The 22614-nt window shown below is 40.1% G+C and overlaps 3 protein-coding genes across 3 annotated transcripts in view; 2 read left to right on the top strand and 1 right to left on the bottom strand.

Annotated features, from left to right (window-relative positions):
• Positions 1 to 22614, bottom strand: part of LOC146453503 (glycine amidinotransferase, mitochondrial-like) — a 161570-nt gene that overhangs the window by 133250 nt on the left and 5706 nt on the right. The window lies entirely within an intron of this gene.
• On the top strand, positions 1616 to 3195 carry LOC146453505 (histamine H2 receptor-like). Its single transcript, XM_085096574.1, has one exon. It carries the CDS (start codon positions 1701 to 1703, stop codon positions 2517 to 2519), a length of 819 nt encoding a protein of 272 aa, XP_084952700.1. The 5' UTR covers positions 1616 to 1700; the 3' UTR covers positions 2520 to 3195.
• On the top strand, positions 3506 to 4755 carry LOC146453504 (uncharacterized). The gene has a single exon (XM_085096573.1). It carries the CDS (start codon positions 3567 to 3569, stop codon positions 4512 to 4514), a length of 948 nt encoding a protein of 315 aa, XP_084952699.1. The 5' UTR covers positions 3506 to 3566; the 3' UTR covers positions 4515 to 4755.

Raw genomic sequence — 22614 nt, 5'->3', positions numbered from 1 at the left:
GGTTGATTAGTTGATTACCAGTAGCGCTTAATATACGTAAGTTCGACAAAGTTTGCGGCGTCACGCACCAGTATTATAAATCACTGTACTGTGACCTCTGCTCTGGTTTCCTTCGCATTGAATTATTCGATCTGTTTGAAAAAGCGTAATTTCATCGCTGTTAACCTTTCCAATTTCCACCGTTTAAACTGTCGAGTTCTTGAAAAAAGTTTGTTTTCTTTCTGAAACGGCAGATGAGAGTCTTAAATTCATACATGTGGCCTCCATTGAAAAAATAAACTTTTACCGGTTGAATGATGATTTGCTTTGACATCACACAGGTAGGGATGAGTGGGTCCCCTCCCTCGTGGTATACGCGCCGATAATGCATTTTGATTGGGCCGTTTTTGTTGAAGACAATCAGAAAAATAGATCCCTTCTAGGAGAGAGCAAGAGTTTAATTGATCATGTAATGTGCAGATTTGAAGCTACGACGAAAAAAAAACATACTCGACCGAAAGCTTGACACGGTCTGCCCTGTCTGCCGTGTTATTAACGTACAGATTTGAAGCTATCATGCCCTCAGGGCATCCCGCGTAAAAAGGATACCGAGCCTAATTTTAGACACGCTCTGCCCTCAGGGCATCCCGCGTAAAAAGGATACCGAGCCTAATTTTAAATGAGACAAGTCCAAGCAACAACCGTGGACGATAATCCTCCTAACCACACCGCTAACGACATGCAATTAATCCCCATAGAAAAAGTCTACTCTAACCGAGACTCAATACGTAAGGCCAGGGAAGCCTTTTTAATCTCACAAGGCAGAACACTTTCTCCACATGGCCTTAATATTCGCGAAGAAATGTACTAGCTTTTTTCCTTTTATTATTTTTTATTCTTTGTTATCATTATTTCATTTGCTTCATATTTTATACTGTCAATCAATTTAGTTTAACGTAGTTCCGCTATTGCGCAAATATTTGTCAGCTATATAAGCGTATGTCCCAATGTAAATTTTCATTATACCTGAAGAAGGCTGGTTTGGCCAGCCGAAATATAGCAACCTTTAAACCGTAATTCTACGTTGTATCGGTCTCTGCTTCTTTTATCATTTCTAATTTTAAACACGGGCTGCCCTCACGGCATCCCGCGTAAAAATGATACCGAGCCTAATTTTAGACACGGTCTGCCCCCAGGGCATCCCACGTAACAACTTCCTTTCACATGACAATCGAATCGCTGACAATCATATGACCTGATAACAATAGCAAATTGATGACTCACTCCATATAGGGAAAGTCCCTACCACAAAACATCATCCGGTTTTTCTGAGAGTGTCATGCTATGCCAATTCTTTCCTGTTCTATTTGATTATGTGAATATTCAAACGCACTTCAATTTTGAAAAACATATAGTTTATAAAAATTATGGAGTGATAAAATATTTTCCATTTAATATTTCCATTTAATTTTTCATATTTTGAATCCAACAGATGAAAAGTAGTGGTGTAGTACTTTCTTAAGGCAATTGCCCCAGAGTGTAGTACATTTACTACTAGGGGGGAGGGGCGGGGGAGGGCGCCTTTGGCAAAATCAGTGTGTCTCGCCTACTTCTTTATACGGCATTGTAAAACAAATTCGCAGTTGCAGTCAATAGTGAGACTCTTTTTTACCTTCACTCATCACAATTCACCTGGCGGTTGTCAGTGGACTACATCGCTGATGGCAACGACTTTAGTATTCAGTGTGTTGTACGGACTCCTAGCAGTCCTGATTACCAGCACAAATGTTTTGATTATTGCAATATTTTCGGGAAAGAAACTCCGCAATAAGAAATCCAGCGTTCTTCTGCTTGGTTTGGCAGTGGTCGACCTTACGATCGGGTTAGTGGCAGTTCCCTTATTGATTGCAGACAACTTGTTAGGATCATCGGCCGCGCACGTTACACTGGCTACCTTTTATGTGGACGTCATAACTGGTCTGACATCAATCTTTACACTTGCTGTGATTTCGCTGGAGAGAATGTGCGCCGTCTGTTGGCCTTTTCGCCACCGAACACTCAATCCACGCATTTACATGTTTACACCCTGCCTGCCATGGATTTTAGCTATTTCTGGGGCGATTGCGGCGAGGCTTGCTAATGATCGCAACGTTACTGACGTCCTTATTTCATTTTCTCTGGTTTTGCCACTCATAACAATATGCACCGCCTATTTTGTTATTTGGAAAAAGCAACAAGGCTCGCTGCAACATCGATCTGCGCTACAAGAAGCTCGGGAGAGGAAACTGGCCAAAACTATACTGATAATAATAGGAGCTTTCGTTGTGACCTGGCTGCCCTTTCTAATCGTTAATATCTATGTGATAGCTTGCAACGATTCTACCTACTGTGATACACTAACAATACCACTAACGGTTCTATATATTTTAGTGTTCTTGCGTTTAAGCAACTCATTTGTGAACTTCTTAGTATATGCGTTGAGAATACCCGACTTCAGAGTATATCTGTGTAAAATGTTTCATCGTACCAGACAAAATTAAGAAGTTTTATACGCATTTAGCCGAAGAAAGGTGGCCGAATGTAACGTAAAAAGGAATAAAAATATGCAAGTGGATTTTCAAACTCAGCTGACTCAACTCAGCAGAGGACATGTTCGGAAGACCGATTACCCAGCGCAGAAATTCGGACACATTCGTAAAGAAAAGTGTACGTTTTCTCTATGGAGAGGTCACTTCAAACTTTTGCACTGGCACTGATCATGAAGAACTAATCCGTTTTATTTTCGGAGGGGTAAATACGTGTTTTAAAGTGCGGATAAAGGCCAGCTAACTAGCATCTTCCAGGGAGCGCCAATGATGCGGTTCTGTGAATATCTCTTGGGAAAGACATAATCCGCCTCAGAAATTTGGATTTCACTCACTCGAGAGCAGAACTGTCTCCTCGTACCAAGGTGCGAGTCAAGATATATGAAAGATTCTCTCTCGTATAGGGGCTCATCCTTATGGAATTTTGTTAATTACAACGACAAGGAGGCAGCGCGTCCCCGAACTTTAACTATCTAAGAAAGCGGGTCAGCGCTGAGAACTTTTTTAAAGATTTTAAGTTTAACTGCACATCGATATAAACTACACACGATATAAACTACAGAATTTTGTCTACTATTAACCTAATATTAACTATTATTATACCTGAAATATTCTATGTATGTATGTATGTATGTATGTATGTATGTATGTATGTATGTATGTATGTATGTATGTATGTATGTATGTATGTATGTATGTATGTATGTATGTATGTATGTATGTATGTATGTATGTATGTATGTAGATACTTGTATTCTGGGTAGAATGTGTTTCGTAGAGCGCTCAATTCGTTTGATTGAAGAGCAATGTATAATTCTTGACAGAAGTTCAGGCTTCAGGTGTTTTCATCGTTTATTGCGACAATACTGTTTCGTATGGTTCGAAGTTATCGGACCACACTCATCAGGCAATTTTTAACGACTGACTTTTCAAATAAATAAGAAGATCGTCAACTTTCTTGATGTGACCTTCAACATTACAGACGGCAGCTACAAGCCATACATGAAACCTAATAACAAGCTGTCGTACGTCCATCAACAGAGCAATCACCCCCCAGCAGTGCTGAAAAACATACCCCTCAATATTAACAAAAGGTTAACTGCCATCTCATCCAGCAAAGAAATATTTGACGAATCCATTGCCCCTTACCAGAAAGCTCTCACAGAAAGTGGATATAACTATAAGCTAACATACAACCCACCGCAAGAACAGGCCCGGAAAAACAAAAGAAAAAGAACAAGAAACATCACATGGTACAATCCACCTTTCAATTCAAACATCAAAACTAACCTTGGAAGAAAATTCCTGCACATCGTCGACAGATGCTTTCCAAAACACCACCCACTCCACAAGATTTTCAACAGACACACCATTAAATTGAGCTACTCATGCATGCCAAACATGAAATCTATCATCTCATCGCACAACAAGCACGTTCTTTCAAATGTAAACTCACCAACGCCACAACCTGACACCTGCAATTGCAGAAGAAAACCGGACTGTCCACTCGAAGGAAAATGCCTCCAAACAAACGTCATCTACCAAGCCACGGTAACCACTGAGACAACAACTGAAACTTATGTCGGACTGGCAACAAATTTTAAGGAACGTTACAGAAACCACCAGACATCCTTTCGACGCCCGAACAGAAGAAACGAGACAGAACTGTCAAAACATGTTTGGACTTTGCAAGACAGCGATAAACCTTTCCAGATTAAATGGAAGATTTTAAAGAAATGTAAACCGTACAGCAACGCTAACAAAAAATGTAATCTTTGTCTTTTTGAAAAATTCATAATCATCTGTAAAAAAGAGCTATGTAGCCTGAACAGCCGAAACGAGCTAGCGAGTTCGTGCCGCCACAGAAAGAGATATGTACTGCAGAACTTTAGAGTAACGCAACTAAGGCACGATGCATCTGTTACCTACAATCTTGGACAGATCAAATGAAAAATTAAGACCACCCCTCCCCCCCATTTCAATGATGGAAAAATGGCGCGTTTTGCTTTGCGCGCGGATTCATCATTGAATTTGGGGGGAGGGGGGGTTTAATTTTTCATTTTATTCTGTCCAAGATTGTCCGACCTTCACACTGACGTTACCAGTAGCTTCATAGGTCAAATACTATAAGATGAAACCTGCAATCACGCTTTTAAAACTAAACCTAGCGCAAAGAAACTCAACCACACGAAAACAGTGGTCCTGTGTGGAAATGAAAACATCACATAAGTACTGTATAAAAGGAAATCTTGATAAAGTGTGTGTCGTGTGTATTCTATTAATATGGAGATGGAATAGGCATAGTTGCGTGTCATGACTATTGTCGCATTAGGCTGAGTTATTGCAGCCTTAGTATTAAAAAATTTTTGCAAGACAAATAAAGAAGTGGAAAACTGAAAAGGCGCCTGTCAGAACACGCTTGTACTCAATTCAAGCTCCATTGTAACATTACATTCCAGTGGTATTATGAAAGTACTGGGGAGTGAATTCGTGTTGATGAATAAAAGAAAAGAGAGGCTCTCGTACATGAGATGGAAAACCATTTTCTTTTTCTTTCTTCCCTTTTTTTTTTTTTTTTTTTTGTGCTTACGGGCGAAAGCCCGTGTAAATCAACTGGCTGGCAACTGTTGACTAGACTGGTGGAAAACTAGAAAAAAGAAAAGAAGAAAAGTCTAGAAAGATTAAGAAAAAAGATTATGATGAAGAGATGAGGGGCTCGAACCAGCGGTATCATCTACGTTCAGCACACTGTACGCAATACACGCTCTGAACCCATGTGCTATTGCGTCTACACATTCAAGTTCTTGTGAATTTAAAGTTCTAAAATTGTCTTTGTTTACACTGAAGACCTTGAAGCAAGACTGTAAACACTTCATTTTATTGATATTTTTCAATTCTTAAGAACTTGCAACGATTTTATTATTTGAAAGTCTCTATTGGCACGGTTTACAAACTGTTAGCAACGATTTTCCACGATTTACCACGGTTTCGTTGCAGTGAGAGACAAATGAAAGACTTGAATCAAATATATTTTACTGATAGCCGGAATCGTCAAAAACCGTTTGAAACCGTTCAAAACCAGCCATAAACCGTGCAAAATACATCGTAAACCGTCAATAAAACGTTTGAAGTATCATTCTGGAAACATAGTTCCAGTAGGCGATGGCCGGTCAGTGAGTACTGTGACCCAAGGAGTTAATATTTTAGTCGTTCTCCGTTGTTTTGTATTATGTCGGTGATGCGACCACTCATAGACTGGATAGTTTTATCGATCAACTCCTGAGAAATACCACTGATTGTTCTCTGCACCCTATCACAGAATTCTTCATACGACTCATGTATGATGCCTTCGTTCAGGGCATCTTTTTCCAACTTTTTGGAAGCAATGTGAAAAATGTTCTCAATAGGATTTAAATCGGGACTTCGCGGCGGTATTTTTAATAGTTCGCAATGACAACGAGCCATAGCTTCACGAGCTGTTTTACTGTTTTGGCTAGGATCACCGTCTTGCAGCCAGAGGTGAGTCAATCCCTTGGCAGATCGTTCAAACATGGTGTTAAAGTGTTGGTCAATAAACGATGCAAAATATTTTGCATCCATTTTTTCGTATCTCTCACAAATTATTGCTCCTCCACCGTGAGTTATTGCTACCATCATCCTGGCAACTTTACCTCCTGTTCCGACTTTACTTTCCTTAGCCAAACACCCTTGGTTTAAACCTTCGGATTTTTTTCGCCATGCTCTCCCTTTGGGTGCTCGGGCTTGGTCCATGGGGTTGGTCTTGTAAATAAACGAGACCCCATCTAAGTAAAACGCGATAGTGTCCCTCCAGACACTCTGAGGGTAATTTGATTGCATCCTTCTAGCAAATTCTACTCTTCTCTCTTTGTCGCTTTGACTCATTAGTCCCTTTTTACGAGCCTGCAGGAAGAAGTACCCGTTTCTATTTAACAAACGCCGAACCGTTCGGTCAGTGACATGACGAATTCCTGTCCGCTCCATCAGGCGCCGCGAAGAAAATGAACCCTCTTGCTCTCTTAACTCTTCAATGGTTCTAAGAATCAACGCTTCGTGTTCAGGAGTAAGCTTTTTCTTTCTGCCGCTCAAATGTCTCCTGCTCTCATGTACTTCCTTGTATTTTCGTTACCTGAAAGCGTTCGGCGACCTCATTTAATGTGAGATTTGTAGTCATCTTTAGGACTCTGATTGAAGCCTTTGTTTCTTCCGATATTCTTTTTCTCGAGGGCATGTTGTCTGAGGATTTTTCAGTGCTTTTTGGAAAGTTGTGCAAACAATTGCGTATTTTATTTATTCTCTGTTACCAAAATATCGCACTTGTAATACCTTAACACAGATACCGCCTTCAGGTTGTGACGCGCGTGACTGCGTCAGACACAGTTGATATAGCCCGATAAATGTGTTGACAAATAATCTACTAATTAGTCACTCCCTTTGTTTTGTCACGCTTAAAGCCGGCTGACAGTCCGACCTTCACACTGACGTTACCAGTAGCTTCATAGGTCAAATACTATAAGATGAAACCTGCAATCACGCTTTTAAAACTAAACCTAGCGCAAAGAAACTCAACCACACGAAAACAGTGGTCCTGTGTGGAAATGAAAACATCACATAAGTACTGTATAAAAGGAAATCTTGATAAAGTGTGTGTCGTGTGTATTCTATTAATATGGAGATGGAATAGGCATAGTTGCGTGTCATGACTATTGTCGCATTAGGCTGAGTTATTGCAGCCTTAGTATTAAAAAATTTTTGCAAGACAAATAAAGAAGTGGAAAACTGAAAAGGCGCCTGTCAGAACACGCTTGTACTCAATTCAAGCTCCATTGTAACATTACATTCCAGTGGTATTATGAAAGTACTGGGGAGTGAATTCGTGTTGATGAATAAAAGAAAAGAGAGGCTCTCGTACATGAGATGGAAAACCATTTTCTTTTTCTTTCTTCCCTTTTTTTTTTTTTTTTTTTTGTGCTTACGGGCGAAAGCCCGTGTAAATCAACTGGCTGGCAACTGTTGACTAGACTGGTGGAAAACTAGAAAAAAGAAAAGAAGAAAAGTCTAGAAAGATTAAGAAAAAAGATTATGATGAAGAGATGAGGGGCTCGAACCAGCGGTATCATCTACGTTCAGCACACTGTACGCAATACACGCTCTGAACCCATGTGCTATTGCGTCTACACATTCAAGTTCTTGTGAATTTAAAGTTCTAAAATTGTCTTTGTTTACACTGAAGACCTTGAAGCAAGACTGTAAACACTTCATTTTATTGATATTTTTCAATTCTTAAGAACTTGCAACGATTTTATTATTTGAAAGTCTCTATTGGCACGGTTTACAAACTGTTAGCAACGATTTTCCACGATTTACCACGGTTTCGTTGCAGTGAGAGACAAATGAAAGACTTGAATCAAATATATTTTACTGATAGCCGGAATCGTCAAAAACCGTTTGAAACCGTTCAAAACCAGCCATAAACCGTGCAAAATACATCGTAAACCGTCAATAAAACGTTTGAAGTATCATTCTGGAAACATAGTTCCAGTAGGCGATGGCCGGTCAGTGAGTACTGTGACCCAAGGAGTTAATATTTTAGTCGTTCTCCGTTGTTTTGTATTATGCCGGTGATGCGACCACTCATAGACTGGATAGTTTTATCGATCAACTCCTGAGAAATACCACTGATTGTTCTCTGCACCCTATCACAGAATTCTTCATACGACTCATGTATGATGCCTTCGTTCAGGGCATCTTTTTCCAACTTTTTGGAAGCAATGTGAAAAATGTTCTCAATAGGATTTAAATCGGGACTTCGCGGCGGTATTTTTAATAGTTCGCAATGACAACGAGCCATAGCTTCACGAGCTGTTTTACTGTTTTGGCTAGGATCACCGTCTTGCAGCCAGAGGTGAGTCAATCCCTTGGCAGATCGTTCAAACATGGTGTTAAAGTGTTGGTCAATAAACGATGCAAAATATTTTGCATCCATTTTTTCGTATCTCTCACAAATTATTGCTCCTCCACCGTGAGTTATTGCTACCATCATCCTGGCAACTTTACCTCCTGTTCCGACTTTACTTTCCTTAGCCAAACACCCTTGGTTTAAACCTTCGGATTTTTTTCGCCATGCTCTCCCTTTGGGTGCTCGGGCTTGGTCCATGGGGTTGGTCTTGTAAATAAACGAGACCCCATCTAAGTAAAACGCGATAGTGTCCCTCCAGACACTCTGAGGGTAATTTGATTGCATCCTTCTAGCAAATTCTACTCTTCTCTCTTTGTCGCTTTGACTCATTAGTCCCTTTTTACGAGCCTGCAGGAAGAAGTACCCGTTTCTATTTAACAAACGCCGAACCGTTCGGTCAGTGACATGACGAATTCCTGTCCGCTCCATCAGGCGCCGCGAAGAAAATGAACCCTCTTGCTCTCTTAACTCTTCAATGGTTCTAAGAATCAACGCTTCGTGTTCAGGAGTAAGCTTTTTCTTTCTACCGCTCAAATGTCTCCTGCTCTCATGTACTTCCTTGTATTTTCGTTACCTGAAAGCGTTCGGCGACCTCATTTAATGTGAGATTTGTAGTCATCTTTAGGACTCTGATTGAAGCCTTTGTTTCTTCCGATATTCTTTTTCTCGAGGGCATGTTGTCTGAGGATTTTTCAGTGCTTTTTGGAAAGTTGTGCAAACAATTGCGTATTTTATTTATTCTCTGTTACCAAAATATCGCACTTGTAATACCTTAACACAGATACCGCCTTCAGGTTGTGACGCGCGTGACTGCGTCAGACACAGTTGATATAGCCCGATAAATGTGTTGACAAATAATCTACTAATTAGTCACTCCCTTTGTTTTGTCACGCTTAAAGCCGGCTGACAGTCCGACCTTCACACTGACGTTACCACTAGCTTCATAGGTCAAATACTATAAGATGAAACCTGCAATCACGCTTTTAAAACTAAACCTAGCGCAAAGAAACTCAACCACACGAAAACAGTGGTCCTGTGTGGAAATGAAAACATCACATAAGTACTGTATAAAAGGAAATCTTGATAAAGTGTGTGTCGTGTGTATTCTATTAATATGGAGATGGAATAGGCATAGTTGCGTGTCATGACTATTGTCGCATTAGGCTGAGTTATTGCAGCCTTAGTATTAAAAAATTTTTGCAAGACAAATAAAGAAGTGGAAAACTGAAAAGGCGCCTGTCAGAACACGCTTGTACTCAATTCAAGCTCCATTGTAACATTACATTCCAGTGGTATTATGAAAGTACTGGGGAGTGAATTCGTGTTGATGAATAAAAGAAAAGAGAGGCTCTCGTACATGAGATGGAAAACCATTTTCTTTTTCTTTCTTCCCTTTTTTTTTTTTTTTTTTTGTGCTTACGGGCGAAAGCCCGTGTAAATCAACTGGCTGGCAACTGTTGACTAGACTGGTGGAAAACTAGAAAAAAGAAAAGAAGAAAAGTCTAGAAAGATTAAGAAAAAAGATTATGATGAAGAGATGAGGGGCTCGAACCAGCGGTATCATCTACGTTCAGCACACTGTACGCAATACACGCTCTGAACCCATGTGCTATTGCGTCTACACATTCAAGTTCTTGTGAATTTAAAGTTCTAAAATTGTCTTTGTTTACACTGAAGACCTTGAAGCAAGACTGTAAACACTTCATTTTATTGATATTTTTCAATTCTTAAGAACTTGCAACGATTTTATTATTTGAAAGTCTCTATTGGCACGGTTTACAAACTGTTAGCAACGATTTTCCACGATTTACCACGGTTTCGTTGCAGTGAGAGACAAATGAAAGACTTGAATCAAATATATTTTACTGATAGCCGGAATCGTCAAAAACCGTTTGAAACCGTTCAAAACCAGCCATAAACCGTGCAAAATACATCGTAAACCGTCAATAAAACGTTTGAAGTATCATTCTGGAAACATAGTTCCAGTAGGCGATGGCCGGTCAGTGAGTACTGTGACCCAAGGAGTTAATATTTTAGTCGTTCTCCGTTGTTTTGTATTATGTCGGTGATGCGACCACTCATAGACTGGATAGTTTTATCGATCAACTCCTGAGAAATACCACTGATTGTTCTCTGCACCCTATCACAGAATTCTTCATACGACTCATGTATGATGCCTTCGTTCAGGGCATCTTTTTCCAACTTTTTGGAAGCAATGTGAAAAATGTTCTCAATAGGATTTAAATCGGGACTTCGCGGCGGTATTTTTAATAGTTCGCAATGACAACGAGCCATAGCTTCACGAGCTGTTTTACTGTTTTGGCTAGGATCACCGTCTTGCAGCCAGAGGTGAGTCAATCCCTTGGCAGATCGTTCAAACATGGTGTTAAAGTGTTGGTCAATAAACGATGCAAAATATTTTGCATCCATTTTTTCGTATCTCTCACAAATTATTGCTCCTCCACCGTGAGTTATTGCTACCATCATCCTGGCAACTTTACCTCCTGTTCCGACTTTACTTTCCTTAGCCAAACACCCTTGGTTTAAACCTTCGGATTTTTTTCGCCATGCTCTCCCTTTGGGTGCTCGGGCTTGGTCCATGGGGTTGGTCTTGTAAATAAACGAGACCCCATCTAAGTAAAACGCGATAGTGTCCCTCCAGACACTCTGAGGGTAATTTGATTGCATCCTTCTAGCAAATTCTACTCTTCTCTCTTTGTCGCTTTGACTCATTAGTCCCTTTTTACGAGCCTGCAGGAAGAAGTACCCGTTTCTATTTAACAAACGCCGAACCGTTCGGTCAGTGACATGACGAATTCCTGTCCGCTCCATCAGGCGCCGCGAAGAAAATGAACCCTCTTGCTCTCTTAACTCTTCAATGGTTCTAAGAATCAACGCTTCGTGTTCAGGAGTAAGCTTTTTCTTTCTGCCGCTCAAATGTCTCCTGCTCTCATGTACTTCCTTGTATTTTCGTTACCTGAAAGCGTTCGGCGACCTCATTTAATGTGAGATTTGTAGTCATCTTTAGGACTCTGATTGAAGCCTTTGTTTCTTCCGATATTCTTTTTCTCGAGGGCATGTTGTCTGAGGATTTTTCAGTGCTTTTTGGAAAGTTGTGCAAACAATTGCGTATTTTATTTATTCTCTGTTACCAAAATATCGCACTTGTAATACCTTAACACAGATACCGCCTTCAGGTTGTGACGCGCGTGACTGCGTCAGACACAGTTGATATAGCCCGATAAATGTGTTGACAAATAATCTACTAATTAGTCACTCCCTTTGTTTTGTCACGCTTAAAGCCGGCTGACAGTCCGACCTTCACACTGACGTTACCAGTAGCTTCATAGGTCAAATACTATAAGATGAAACCTGCAATCACGCTTTTAAAACTAAACCTAGCGCAAAGAAACTCAACCACACGAAAACAGTGGTCCTGTGTGGAAATGAAAACATCACATAAGTACTGTATAAAAGGAAATCTTGATAAAGTGTGTGTCGTGTGTATTCTATTAATATGGAGATGGAATAGGCATAGTTGCGTGTCATGACTATTGTCGCATTAGGCTGAGTTATTGCAGCCTTAGTATTAAAAAATTTTTGCAAGACAAATAAAGAAGTGGAAAACTGAAAAGGCGCCTGTCAGAACACGCTTGTACTCAATTCAAGCTCCATTGTAACATTACATTCCAGTGGTATTATGAAAGTACTGGGGAGTGAATTCGTGTTGATGAATAAAAGAAAAGAGAGGCTCTCGTACATGAGATGGAAAACCATTTTCTTTTTCTTTCTTCCCTTTTTTTTTTTTTTTTTTTTGTGCTTACGGGCGAAAGCCCGTGTAAATCAACTGGCTGGCAACTGTTGACTAGACTGGTGGAAAACTAGAAAAAAGAAAAGAAGAAAAGTCTAGAAAGATTAAGAAAAAAGATTATGATGAAGAGATGAGGGGCTCGAACCAGCGGTATCATCTACGTTCAGCACACTGTACGCAATACACGCTCTGAACCCATGTGCTATTGCGTCTACACATTCAAGTTCTTGTGAATTTAAAGTTCTAAAATTGTCTTTGTTTACACTGAAGACCTTGAAGCAAGACTGTAAACACTTCATTTTATTGATATTTTTCAATTCTTAAGAACTTGCAACGATTTTATTATTTGAAAGTCTCTATTGGCACGGTTTACAAACTGTTAGCAACGATTTTCCACGATTTACCACGGTTTCGTTGCAGTGAGAGACAAATGAAAGACTTGAATCAAATATATTTTACTGATAGCCGGAATCGTCAAAAACCGTTTGAAACCGTTCAAAACCAGCCATAAACCGTGCAAAATACATCGTAAACCGTCAATAAAACGTTTGAAGTATCATTCTGGAAACATAGTTCCAGTAGGCGATGGCCGGTCAGTGAGTACTGTGACCCAAGGAGTTAATATTTTAGTCGTTCTCCGTTGTTTTGTATTATGTCGGTGATGCGACCACTCATAGACTGGATAGTTTTATCGATCAACTCCTGAGAAATACCACTGATTGTTCTCTGCACCCTATCACAGAATTCTTCATACGACTCATGTATGATGCCTTCGTTCAGGGCATCTTTTTCCAACTTTTTGGAAGCAATGTGAAAAATGTTCTCAATAGGATTTAAATCGGGACTTCGCGGCGGTATTTTTAATAGTTCGCAATGACAACGAGCCATAGCTTCACGAGCTGTTTTACTGTTTTGGCTAGGATCACCGTCTTGCAGCCAGAGGTGAGTCAATCCCTTGGCAGATCGTTCAAACATGGTGTTAAAGTGTTGGTCAATAAACGATGCAAAATATTTTGCATCCATTTTTTCGTATCTCTCACAAATTATTGCTCCTCCACCGTGAGTTATTGCTACCATCATCCTGGCAACTTTACCTCCTGTTCCGACTTTACTTTCCTTAGCCAAACACCCTTGGTTTAAACCTTCGGATTTTTTTCGCCATGCTCTCCCTTTGGGTGCTCGGGCTTGGTCCATGGGGTTGGTCTTGTAAATAAACGAGACCCCATCTAAGTAAAACGCGATAGTGTCCCTCCAGACACTCTGAGGGTAATTTGATTGCATCCTTCTAGCAAATTCTACTCTTCTCTCTTTGTCGCTTTGACTCATTAGTCCCTTTTTACGAGCCTGCAGGAAGAAGTACCCGTTTCTATTTAACAAACGCCGAACCGTTCGGTCAGTGACATGACGAATTCCTGTCCGCTCCATCAGGCGCCGCGAAGAAAATGAACCCTCTTGCTCTCTTAACTCTTCAATGGTTCTAAGAATCAACGCTTCGTGTTCAGGAGTAAGCTTTTTCTTTCTGCCGCTCAAATGTCTCCTGCTCTCATGTACTTCCTTGTATTTTCGTTACCTGAAAGCGTTCGGCGACCTCATTTAATGTGAGATTTGTAGTCATCTTTAGGACTCTGATTGAAGCCTTTGTTTCTTCCGATATTCTTTTTCTCGAGGGCATGTTGTCTGAGGATTTTTCAGTGCTTTTTGGAAAGTTGTGCAAACAATTGCGTATTTTATTTATTCTCTGTTACCAAAATATCGCACTTGTAATACCTTAACACAGATACCGCCTTCAGGTTGTGACGCGCGTGACTGCGTCAGACACAGTTGATATAGCCCGATAAATGTGTTGACAAATAATCTACTAATTAGTCACTCCCTTTGTTTTGTCACGCTTAAAGCCGGCTGACAGTCCGACCTTCACACTGACGTTACCAGTAGCTTCATAGGTCAAATACTATAAGATGAAACCTGCAATCACGCTTTTAAAACTAAACCTAGCGCAAAGAAACTCAACCACACGAAAACAGTGGTCCTGTGTGGAAATGAAAACATCACATAAGTACTGTATAAAAGGAAATCTTGATAAAGTGTGTGTCGTGTGTATTCTATTAATATGGAGATGGAATAGGCATAGTTGCGTGTCATGACTATTGTCGCATTAGGCTGAGTTATTGCAGCCTTAGTATTAAAAAATTTTTGCAAGACAAATAAAGAAGTGGAAAACTGAAAAGGCGCCTGTCAGAACACGCTTGTACTCAATTCAAGCTCCATTGTAACATTACATTCCAGTGGTATTATGAAAGTACTGGGGAGTGAATTCGTGTTGATGAATAAAAGAAAAGAGAGGCTCTCGTACATGAGATGGAAAACCATTTTCTTTTTCTTTCTTCCCTTTTTTTTTTTTTTTTTTTTGTGCTTACGGGCGAAAGCCCGTGTAAATCAACTGGCTGGCAACTGTTGACTAGACTGGTGGAAAACTAGAAAAAAGAAAAGAAGAAAAGTCTAGAAAGATTAAGAAAAAAGATTATGATGAAGAGATGAGGGGCTCGAACCAGCGGTATCATCTACGTTCAGCACACTGTACGCAATACACGCTCTGAACCCATGTGCTATTGCGTCTACACATTCAAGTTCTTGTGAATTTAAAGTTCTAAAATTGTCTTTGTTTACACTGAAGACCTTGAAGCAAGACTGTAAACACTTCATTTTATTGATATTTTTCAATTCTTAAGAACTTGCAACGATTTTATTATTTGAAAGTCTCTATTGGCACGGTTTACAAACTGTTAGCAACGATTTTCCACGATTTACCACGGTTTCGTTGCAGTGAGAGACAAATGAAAGACTTGAATCAAATATATTTTACTGATAGCCGGAATCGTCAAAAACCGTTTGAAACCGTTCAAAACCAGCCATAAACCGTGCAAAATACATCGTAAACCGTCAATAAAACGTTTGAAGTATCATTCTGGAAACATAGTTCCAGTAGGCGATGGCCGGTCAGTGAGTACTGTGACCCAAGGAGTTAATATTTTAGTCGTTCTCCGTTGTTTTGTATTATGTCGGTGATGCGACCACTCATAGACTGGATAGTTTTATCGATCAACTCCTGAGAAATACCACTGATTGTTCTCTGCACCCTATCACAGAATTCTTCATACGACTCATGTATGATGCCTTCGTTCAGGGCATCTTTTTCCAACTTTTTGGAAGCAATGTGAAAAATGTTCTCAATAGGATTTAAATCGGGACTTCGCGGCGGTATTTTTAATAGTTCGCAATGACAACGAGCCATAGCTTCACGAGCTGTTTTACTGTTTTGGCTAGGATCACCGTCTTGCAGCCAGAGGTGAGTCAATCCCTTGGCAGATCGTTCAAACATGGTGTTAAAGTGTTGGTCAATAAACGATGCAAAATATTTTGCATCCATTTTTTCGTATCTCTCACAAATTATTGCTCCTCCACCGTGAGTTATTGCTACCATCATCCTGGCAACTTTACCTCCTGTTCCGACTTTACTTTCCTTAGCCAAACACCCTTGGTTTAAACCTTCGGATTTTTTTCGCCATGCTCTCCCTTTGGGTGCTCGGGCTTGGTCCATGGGGTTGGTCTTGTAAATAAACGAGACCCCATCTAAGTAAAACGCGATAGTGTCCGTCCAGACACTCTGAGGGTAATTTGATTGCATCCTTCTAGCAAATTCTACTCTTCTCTCTTTGTCGCTTTGACTCATTAGTCCCTTTTTACGAGCCTGCAGGAAGAAGTACCCGTTTCTATTTAACAAACGCCGAACCGTTCGGTCAGTGACATGACGAATTCCTGTCCGCTCCATCAGGCGCCGCGAAGAAAATGAACCCTCTTGCTCTCTTAACTCTTCAATGGTTCTAAGAATCAACGCTTCGTGTTCAGGAGTAAGCTTTTTCTTTCTGCCGCTCAAATGTCTCCTGCTCTCATGTACTTCCTTGTATTTTCGTTACCTGAAAGCGTTCGGCGACCTCATTTAATGTGAGATTTGTAGTCATCTTTAGGACTCTGATTGAAGCCTTTGTTTCTTCCGATATTCTTTTTCTCGAGGGCATGTTGTCTGAGGATTTTTCAGTGCTTTTTGGAAAGTTGTGCAAACAATTGCGTATTTTATTTACTCTCTGTTACCAAAATATCGCACTTGTAATACCTTAACACAGATACCGCCTTCAGGTTGTGACGCGCGTGACTGCGTCAGACACAGTTGATATAGCCCGATAAATGTGTTGACAAATAATCTACTAATTAGTCACTCCCTTTGTTTTGTCACGCTTAAAGCCGGCTGACAATCTTGGACAGATCAAATGAAAAATTAAGACCACCCCTCCCCCCCATTTCAATGATGGAAAAATGGCGCGTTTTGCTTTGCGCGCGGATTCATCATTGAATTTGGGGGGAGGGGGGGTTTAATTTTTCATTTTATTCTGTCCAAGATTGTCCGACCTTCACACTGACGTTACCAGTAGCTTCATAGGTCAAATACTATAAGATGAAACCTGCAATCACGCTTTTAAAACTAAACCTAGCGCAAAGAAACTCAACCACACGAAAACAGTGGTCCTGTGTGGAAATGAAAACATCACATAAGTACTGTATAAAAGGAAATCTTGATAAAGTGTGTGTCGTGTGTATTCTATTAATATGGAGATGGAATAGGCATAGTTGCGTGTCATGACTATTGTCGCATTAGGCTGAGTTATTGCAGCCTTAGTATTAAAAAATTTTTGCAAGACAAATAAAGAAGTGGAAAACTGAAAAGGCGCCTGTCAGAACACGCTTGTACTCAATTCAAGCTCCATTGTAACATTACATTCCAGTGGTATTATGAAAGTACTGGGGAGTGAATTCGTGTTGATGAATAAAAGAAAAGAGAGGCTCTCGTACATGAGATGGAAAACCATTTTCTTTTTCTTTCTTCCCTTTTTTTTTTTTTTTTTTTGTGCTTACGGGCGAAAGCCCGTGTAAATCAACTGGCTGGCAACTGTTGACTAGACTGGTGGAAAACTAGAAAAAAGAAAAGAAGAAAAGTCTAGAAAGATTAAGAAAAAAGATTATGATGAAGAGATGAGGGGCTCGAACCAGCGGTATCATCTACGTTCAGCACACTGTACGCAATACACGCTCTGAACCCATGTGCTATTGCGTCTACACATTCAAGTTCTTGTGAATTTAAAGTTCTAAAATTGTCTTTGTTTACACTGAAGACCTTGAAGCAAGACTGTAAACACTTCATTTTATTGATATTTTTCAATTCTTAAGAACTTGCAACGATTTTATTATTTGAAAGTCTCTATTGGCACGGTTTACAAACTGTTAGCAACGATTTTCCACGATTTACCACGGTTTCGTTGCAGTGAGAGACAAATGAAAGACTTGAATCAAATATATTTTACTGATAGCCGGAATCGTCAAAAACCGTTTGAAACCGTTCAAAACCAGCCATAAACCGTGCAAAATACATCGTAAACCGTCAATAAAACGTTTGAAGTATCATTCTGGAAACATAGTTCCAGTAGGCGATGGCCGGTCAGTGAGTACTGTGACCCAAGGAGTTAATATTTTAGTCGTTCTCCGTTGTTTTGTATTATGCCGGTGATGCGACCACTCATAGACTGGATAGTTTTATCGATCAACTCCTGAGAAATACCACTGATTGTTCTCTGCACCCTATCACAGAATTCTTCATACGACTCATGTATGATGCCTTCGTTCAGGGCATCTTTTTCCAACTTTTTGGAAGCAATGTGAAAAATGTTCTCAATAGGATTTAAATCGGGACTTCGCGGCGGTATTTTTAATAGTTCGCAATGACAACGAGCCATAGCTTCACGAGCTGTTTTACTGTTTTGGCTAGGATCACCGTCTTGCAGCCAGAGGTGAGTCAATCCCTTGGCAGATCGTTCAAACATGGTGTTAAAGTGTTGGTCAATAAACGATGCAAAATATTTTGCATCCATTTTTTCGTATCTCTCACAAATTATTGCTCCTCCACCGTGAGTTATTGCTACCATCATCCTGGCAACTTTACCTCCTGTTCCGACTTTACTTTCCTTAGCCAAACACCCTTGGTTTAAACCTTCGGATTTTTTTCGCCATGCTCTCCCTTTGGGTGCTCGGGCTTGGTCCATGGGGTTGGTCTTGTAAATAAACGAGACCCCATCTAAGTAAAACGCGATAGTGTCCGTCCAGACACTCTGAGGGTAATTTGATTGCATCCTTCTAGCAAATTCTACTCTTCTCTCTTTGTCGCTTTGACTCATTAGTCCCTTTTTACGAGCCTGCAGGAAGAAGTACCCGTTTCTATTTAACAAACGCCGAACCGTTCGGTCAGTGACATGACGAATTCCTGTCCGCTCCATCAGGCGCCGCGAAGAAAATGAACCCTCTTGCTCTCTTAACTCTTCAATGGTTCTAAGAATCAACGCTTCGTGTTCAGGAGTAAGCTTTTTCTTTCTGCCGCTCAAATGTCTCCTGCTCTCATGTACTTCCTTGTATTTTCGTTACCTGAAAGCGTTCGGCGACCTCATTTAATGTGAGATTTGTAGTCATCTTTAGGACTCTGATTGAAGCCTTTGTTTCTTCCGATATTCTTTTTCTCGAGGGCATGTTGTCTGAGGATTTTTCAGTGCTTTTTGGAAAGTTGTGCAAACAATTGCGTATTTTATTTACTCTCTGTTACCAAAATATCGCACTTGTAATACCTTAACACAGATACCGCCTTCAGGTTGTGACGCGCGTGACTGCGTCAGACACAGTTGATATAGCCCGATAAATGTGTTGACAAATAATCTACTAATTAGTCACTCCCTTTGTTTTGTCACGCTTAAAGCCGGCTGACAATCTTGGACAGATCAAATGAAAAATTAAGACCACCCCTCCCCCCCATTTCAATGATGGAAAAATGGCGCGTTTTGCTTTGCGCGCGGATTCATCATTGAATTTGGGGGGAGGGGGGGTTTAATTTTTCATTTTATTCTGTCCAAGATTGTAGATACTCTACTGAATATAACGCATCTCTATAGTAACCACCTATATTTTACTACCAGCCTGTTATTTGAAAAGTCAGTCGTTAAAAATTGCCTGATGAGTGTGGTCCGATAACTTCGAACCATACGAAACAGTATTGTCGCAATAAACGATGAAAACACCTGAAGCCTGAACTTCTGTCAAGAATTATGTATGTATGTATGTATGTATGTATGTATGTATGTATGTATGTATGTATGTATGTATGTATGTATGTATGTATGTATGTATGTATGTATGTATGTATGTATGTATGTATGTATGTATGTATGTATGTATGTATGTATTAAATTCAGTTTAGCGGCGTGAAACTGGCGCTTTTCCAGTTCAGTGTAAGGTCACCTCAAACTTATTGTCACGCTGAAAACCTAATCCCTTTGGTTTTCGGAGAGGCAATTCGTCGCCAACCCTATCTAGACCGGGCTTTCCTTTTCTTGTTTTCTGAGGGCGGATTCCGGCACGGCCGTCCATAACTTCGCAAGTATAAAAGCTACCTTGTTATTATAGAAATATAACGAAGCATTTTAACAACGCGAACAAAATCTACGCGTTATAAAGTTAACGCGAATATTCGAAAAGTTATGTTCACATGCATTTAATTAATACGAATTTCCGTGTGGTATATGTTTACATGCATTAATTAACGCCAATTTGATGCTTGTAACTTGTTGGAAATAAAAGTGTCTTAAAATAACGATGCTGTAAAATAGTATGATTTTAATTACCATTGAGGTAAGTTAAGGTTCATAAAATTAACGCCAATTTTTCAAATTCGCGTTAATAACATGCATCGTTAATTTCCTATAATAAGCTATGTATGACGATGAGACTCGGACGTAGACTGCAAGCAGTCTCCTTCGTCTATTAAAATTCTGTCACGCGCGCGCGATTTCTTGCGAGCCGCGAGAAACGCGAAGGAAAGATAAAGATTTCCCTTTGAGGTCCTGACGTAGAATGACGTGTAATTACGTCATGATTGAGAATTGGAGGCCGTCTTAGATTTCTAGATCGTCCCAAAATTTCAGGAAAGCGCCGAAATTGACCAAAAAGTAATTGACCAATAAGTTTTACTACTGTTGAGCTAAAAACGTAAACCTTACAGAAAGAAAAGTATTTTTTCATTTAAAAAAGGGATTTTCCATTTTCTGAAAAATACTGCCTGTCAAAAATTGGTTGCCATGGCAATTTTTCCAGAAATATTGCTCAAATATTAGAAAAATTAGTCAGATTCAACCCCCCCCCCCTACCCTAGATAGGGTTAAAAGTGCGAAAAAATACCACTCTGCGACAGCGCGGGGCTTTGAACACGGAAATCACGAATCATAATACCCGAGGAGGTACTCCCTCGGAATTTTTGATGGGATTTTCCGCCCGGCTCTAAAGACCGTATTATAGACCTGTTTTCATAGGGGTCCACTTTTCCAAAGCCCCGATAACTTATCGGCATGTAAACTATTTTAAGTACACAGTCTCTCACTGAGATTCGATTCTTCTTACTTTTAAAAATCTGCCATTATTTTCTGAAAAAAAAAAAAAAAAAAAAAAAAAAAAAAAAAAAAAAAACCACACACACACACTGGACAAGCTTGCGTCAGACAATACCACTCGTTTTAAAACATGCTTTACAGGCCCTGCTCTCTAATAATATCATATCTGTTTTCAGTCCTGGCGTGCGTTTCTCAAAAGACCGGAAAAAACTATTTAGGGCACAATGTTCATTATCAGAAAGTCGCTTTTTCATTAAGAATCGCGTTTACGGCAAACGTGAGATTCGCGTTTATGTTTTCTTGAAATAAAGAGTACAAAGATGAGAAAAGTGCAAACTGATTCTTGCCTTTGATGCTAACGCAAAACTACTCGATTTGACAGAGAAACTGGAAACAGCAAGCGGCAAATATAGGGTAAACATAGTCACGTGGTCATATCTCTTAACCTCCCCAATAGTCAAAAACGTTACAAGATAAAGAAACACATTGGGCTGTTTTGAACAAAAAACTAACACCAACCATATAGGAAATGGTGAGTTATGAGAAACTTATAAAATGCATATCCGTTTTCAGACTTCCGGGACCAAAATTAAAATTTATACCCGCTGTCTGACCAAAACGGCTACAAAACTCCAGCCTTTGGGGCGGCAAACACATACACTGTAGTTTCTACAAGGGAGTAACCCTTTCGTCACTTGTGGAGTCCAACTGATTTCTATGGATCCCTTCTCGGTCTGACTGTTAGCACATCCGAGAGACAAGACGCAACATTCTAACTTTTTAAACCAATTTTATTTGAAAGTCGCAGTCACGTTTGCGCTGGTCTCTTGACGTTGATTAAATACTAATTTGAAGTAGCCTTTTCGACCAACAACACAGAACAATGAAACATGTGATATCATTGACATCATATATTTTCTAAATAATTCCATAAATACCGCTAAATACCTTAGTTACGGTACAACCAAAATAATTGCGTTCGACGAAGGAGAACGCAAGCCTAATTTCGTTTTTGCGTCCTGTGTCTTTTGAGTTGGTGTGCCTGTGTACGGCTATGCAGAACTTTTCGAGATTGCTGTAAGGACACCCAAATAGCCCCCCCGCTTGAGTTTTGCAGGGGCATGTGTCGGCCGGGAAACTGGTGCGAGCTTATGACGACTCTAACCTCGTTTTCGCGCTAGAGCCATCTTTTTAGTCTCGTTTTCGTATAAGAGTCGCCCCCTCGTTTTCGCGCTAGAGCCATCTTTTAATGTTGCTAGCGGGTCGAGTTTCACGTCTTGCGTGCTTGTTGGTGTGCTTGCTTGGGAGTTTGACCTTTTCTTGGCGTTTGGTGTGCTTGCTTGTCGAATTCTGGACTGTGCTTCCTTGTTGTGTGGAGTGTTATCAGATAAGTTGTGTTGTTTACGCTTGAAGTTAGAGTTACTGGCATTTGCAATCTTGCGAAATTATTGCGAAAGCTTATCGATGTACACTTCCTTCGTTTCAACTGCAATGTTCATCAATATTCACTGGACGTGACTGGATGGAAATATCTCTGCAGAATCTTTTCCCTTTCTTCCAGAAATCTTTTTTGTGAAAGATTGCATTGAAGAACTAACACGTTTTGTGGCCGCGGTAAAATAATTTTCCGTGGGAAATAAATTCATCGAACAGCGCATCGGACAGCGCTGCACGCCCGTTGTACATTTCGTCGTGTCAGAAATAGATTTCAACCGCAAACTAGCCTGT

This window comes from Pavona decussata, unplaced genomic scaffold (genome assembly GCF_977016875.1).
Source record: "Pavona decussata unplaced genomic scaffold, jaPavDecu1.1 SCAFFOLD_330, whole genome shotgun sequence".
In the NCBI taxonomy this organism is placed as follows: Eukaryota; Metazoa; Cnidaria; class Anthozoa; order Scleractinia; family Agariciidae; genus Pavona; species Pavona decussata.
Note: the sequence above shows the minus strand (reverse complement) of the source record. Positions and strands in the feature narration are given on the sequence as shown.

Coding starts and splice junctions, on each gene's coding strand:
- LOC146453505 (XM_085096574.1), top strand. CDS start 1,701: ATGGCAACGACTTTAGTATTCAGTGTGTTGTACGGACTCCTAGCAGTC.
- LOC146453504 (XM_085096573.1), top strand. CDS start 3,567: ATGAAACCTAATAACAAGCTGTCGTACGTCCATCAACAGAGCAATCAC.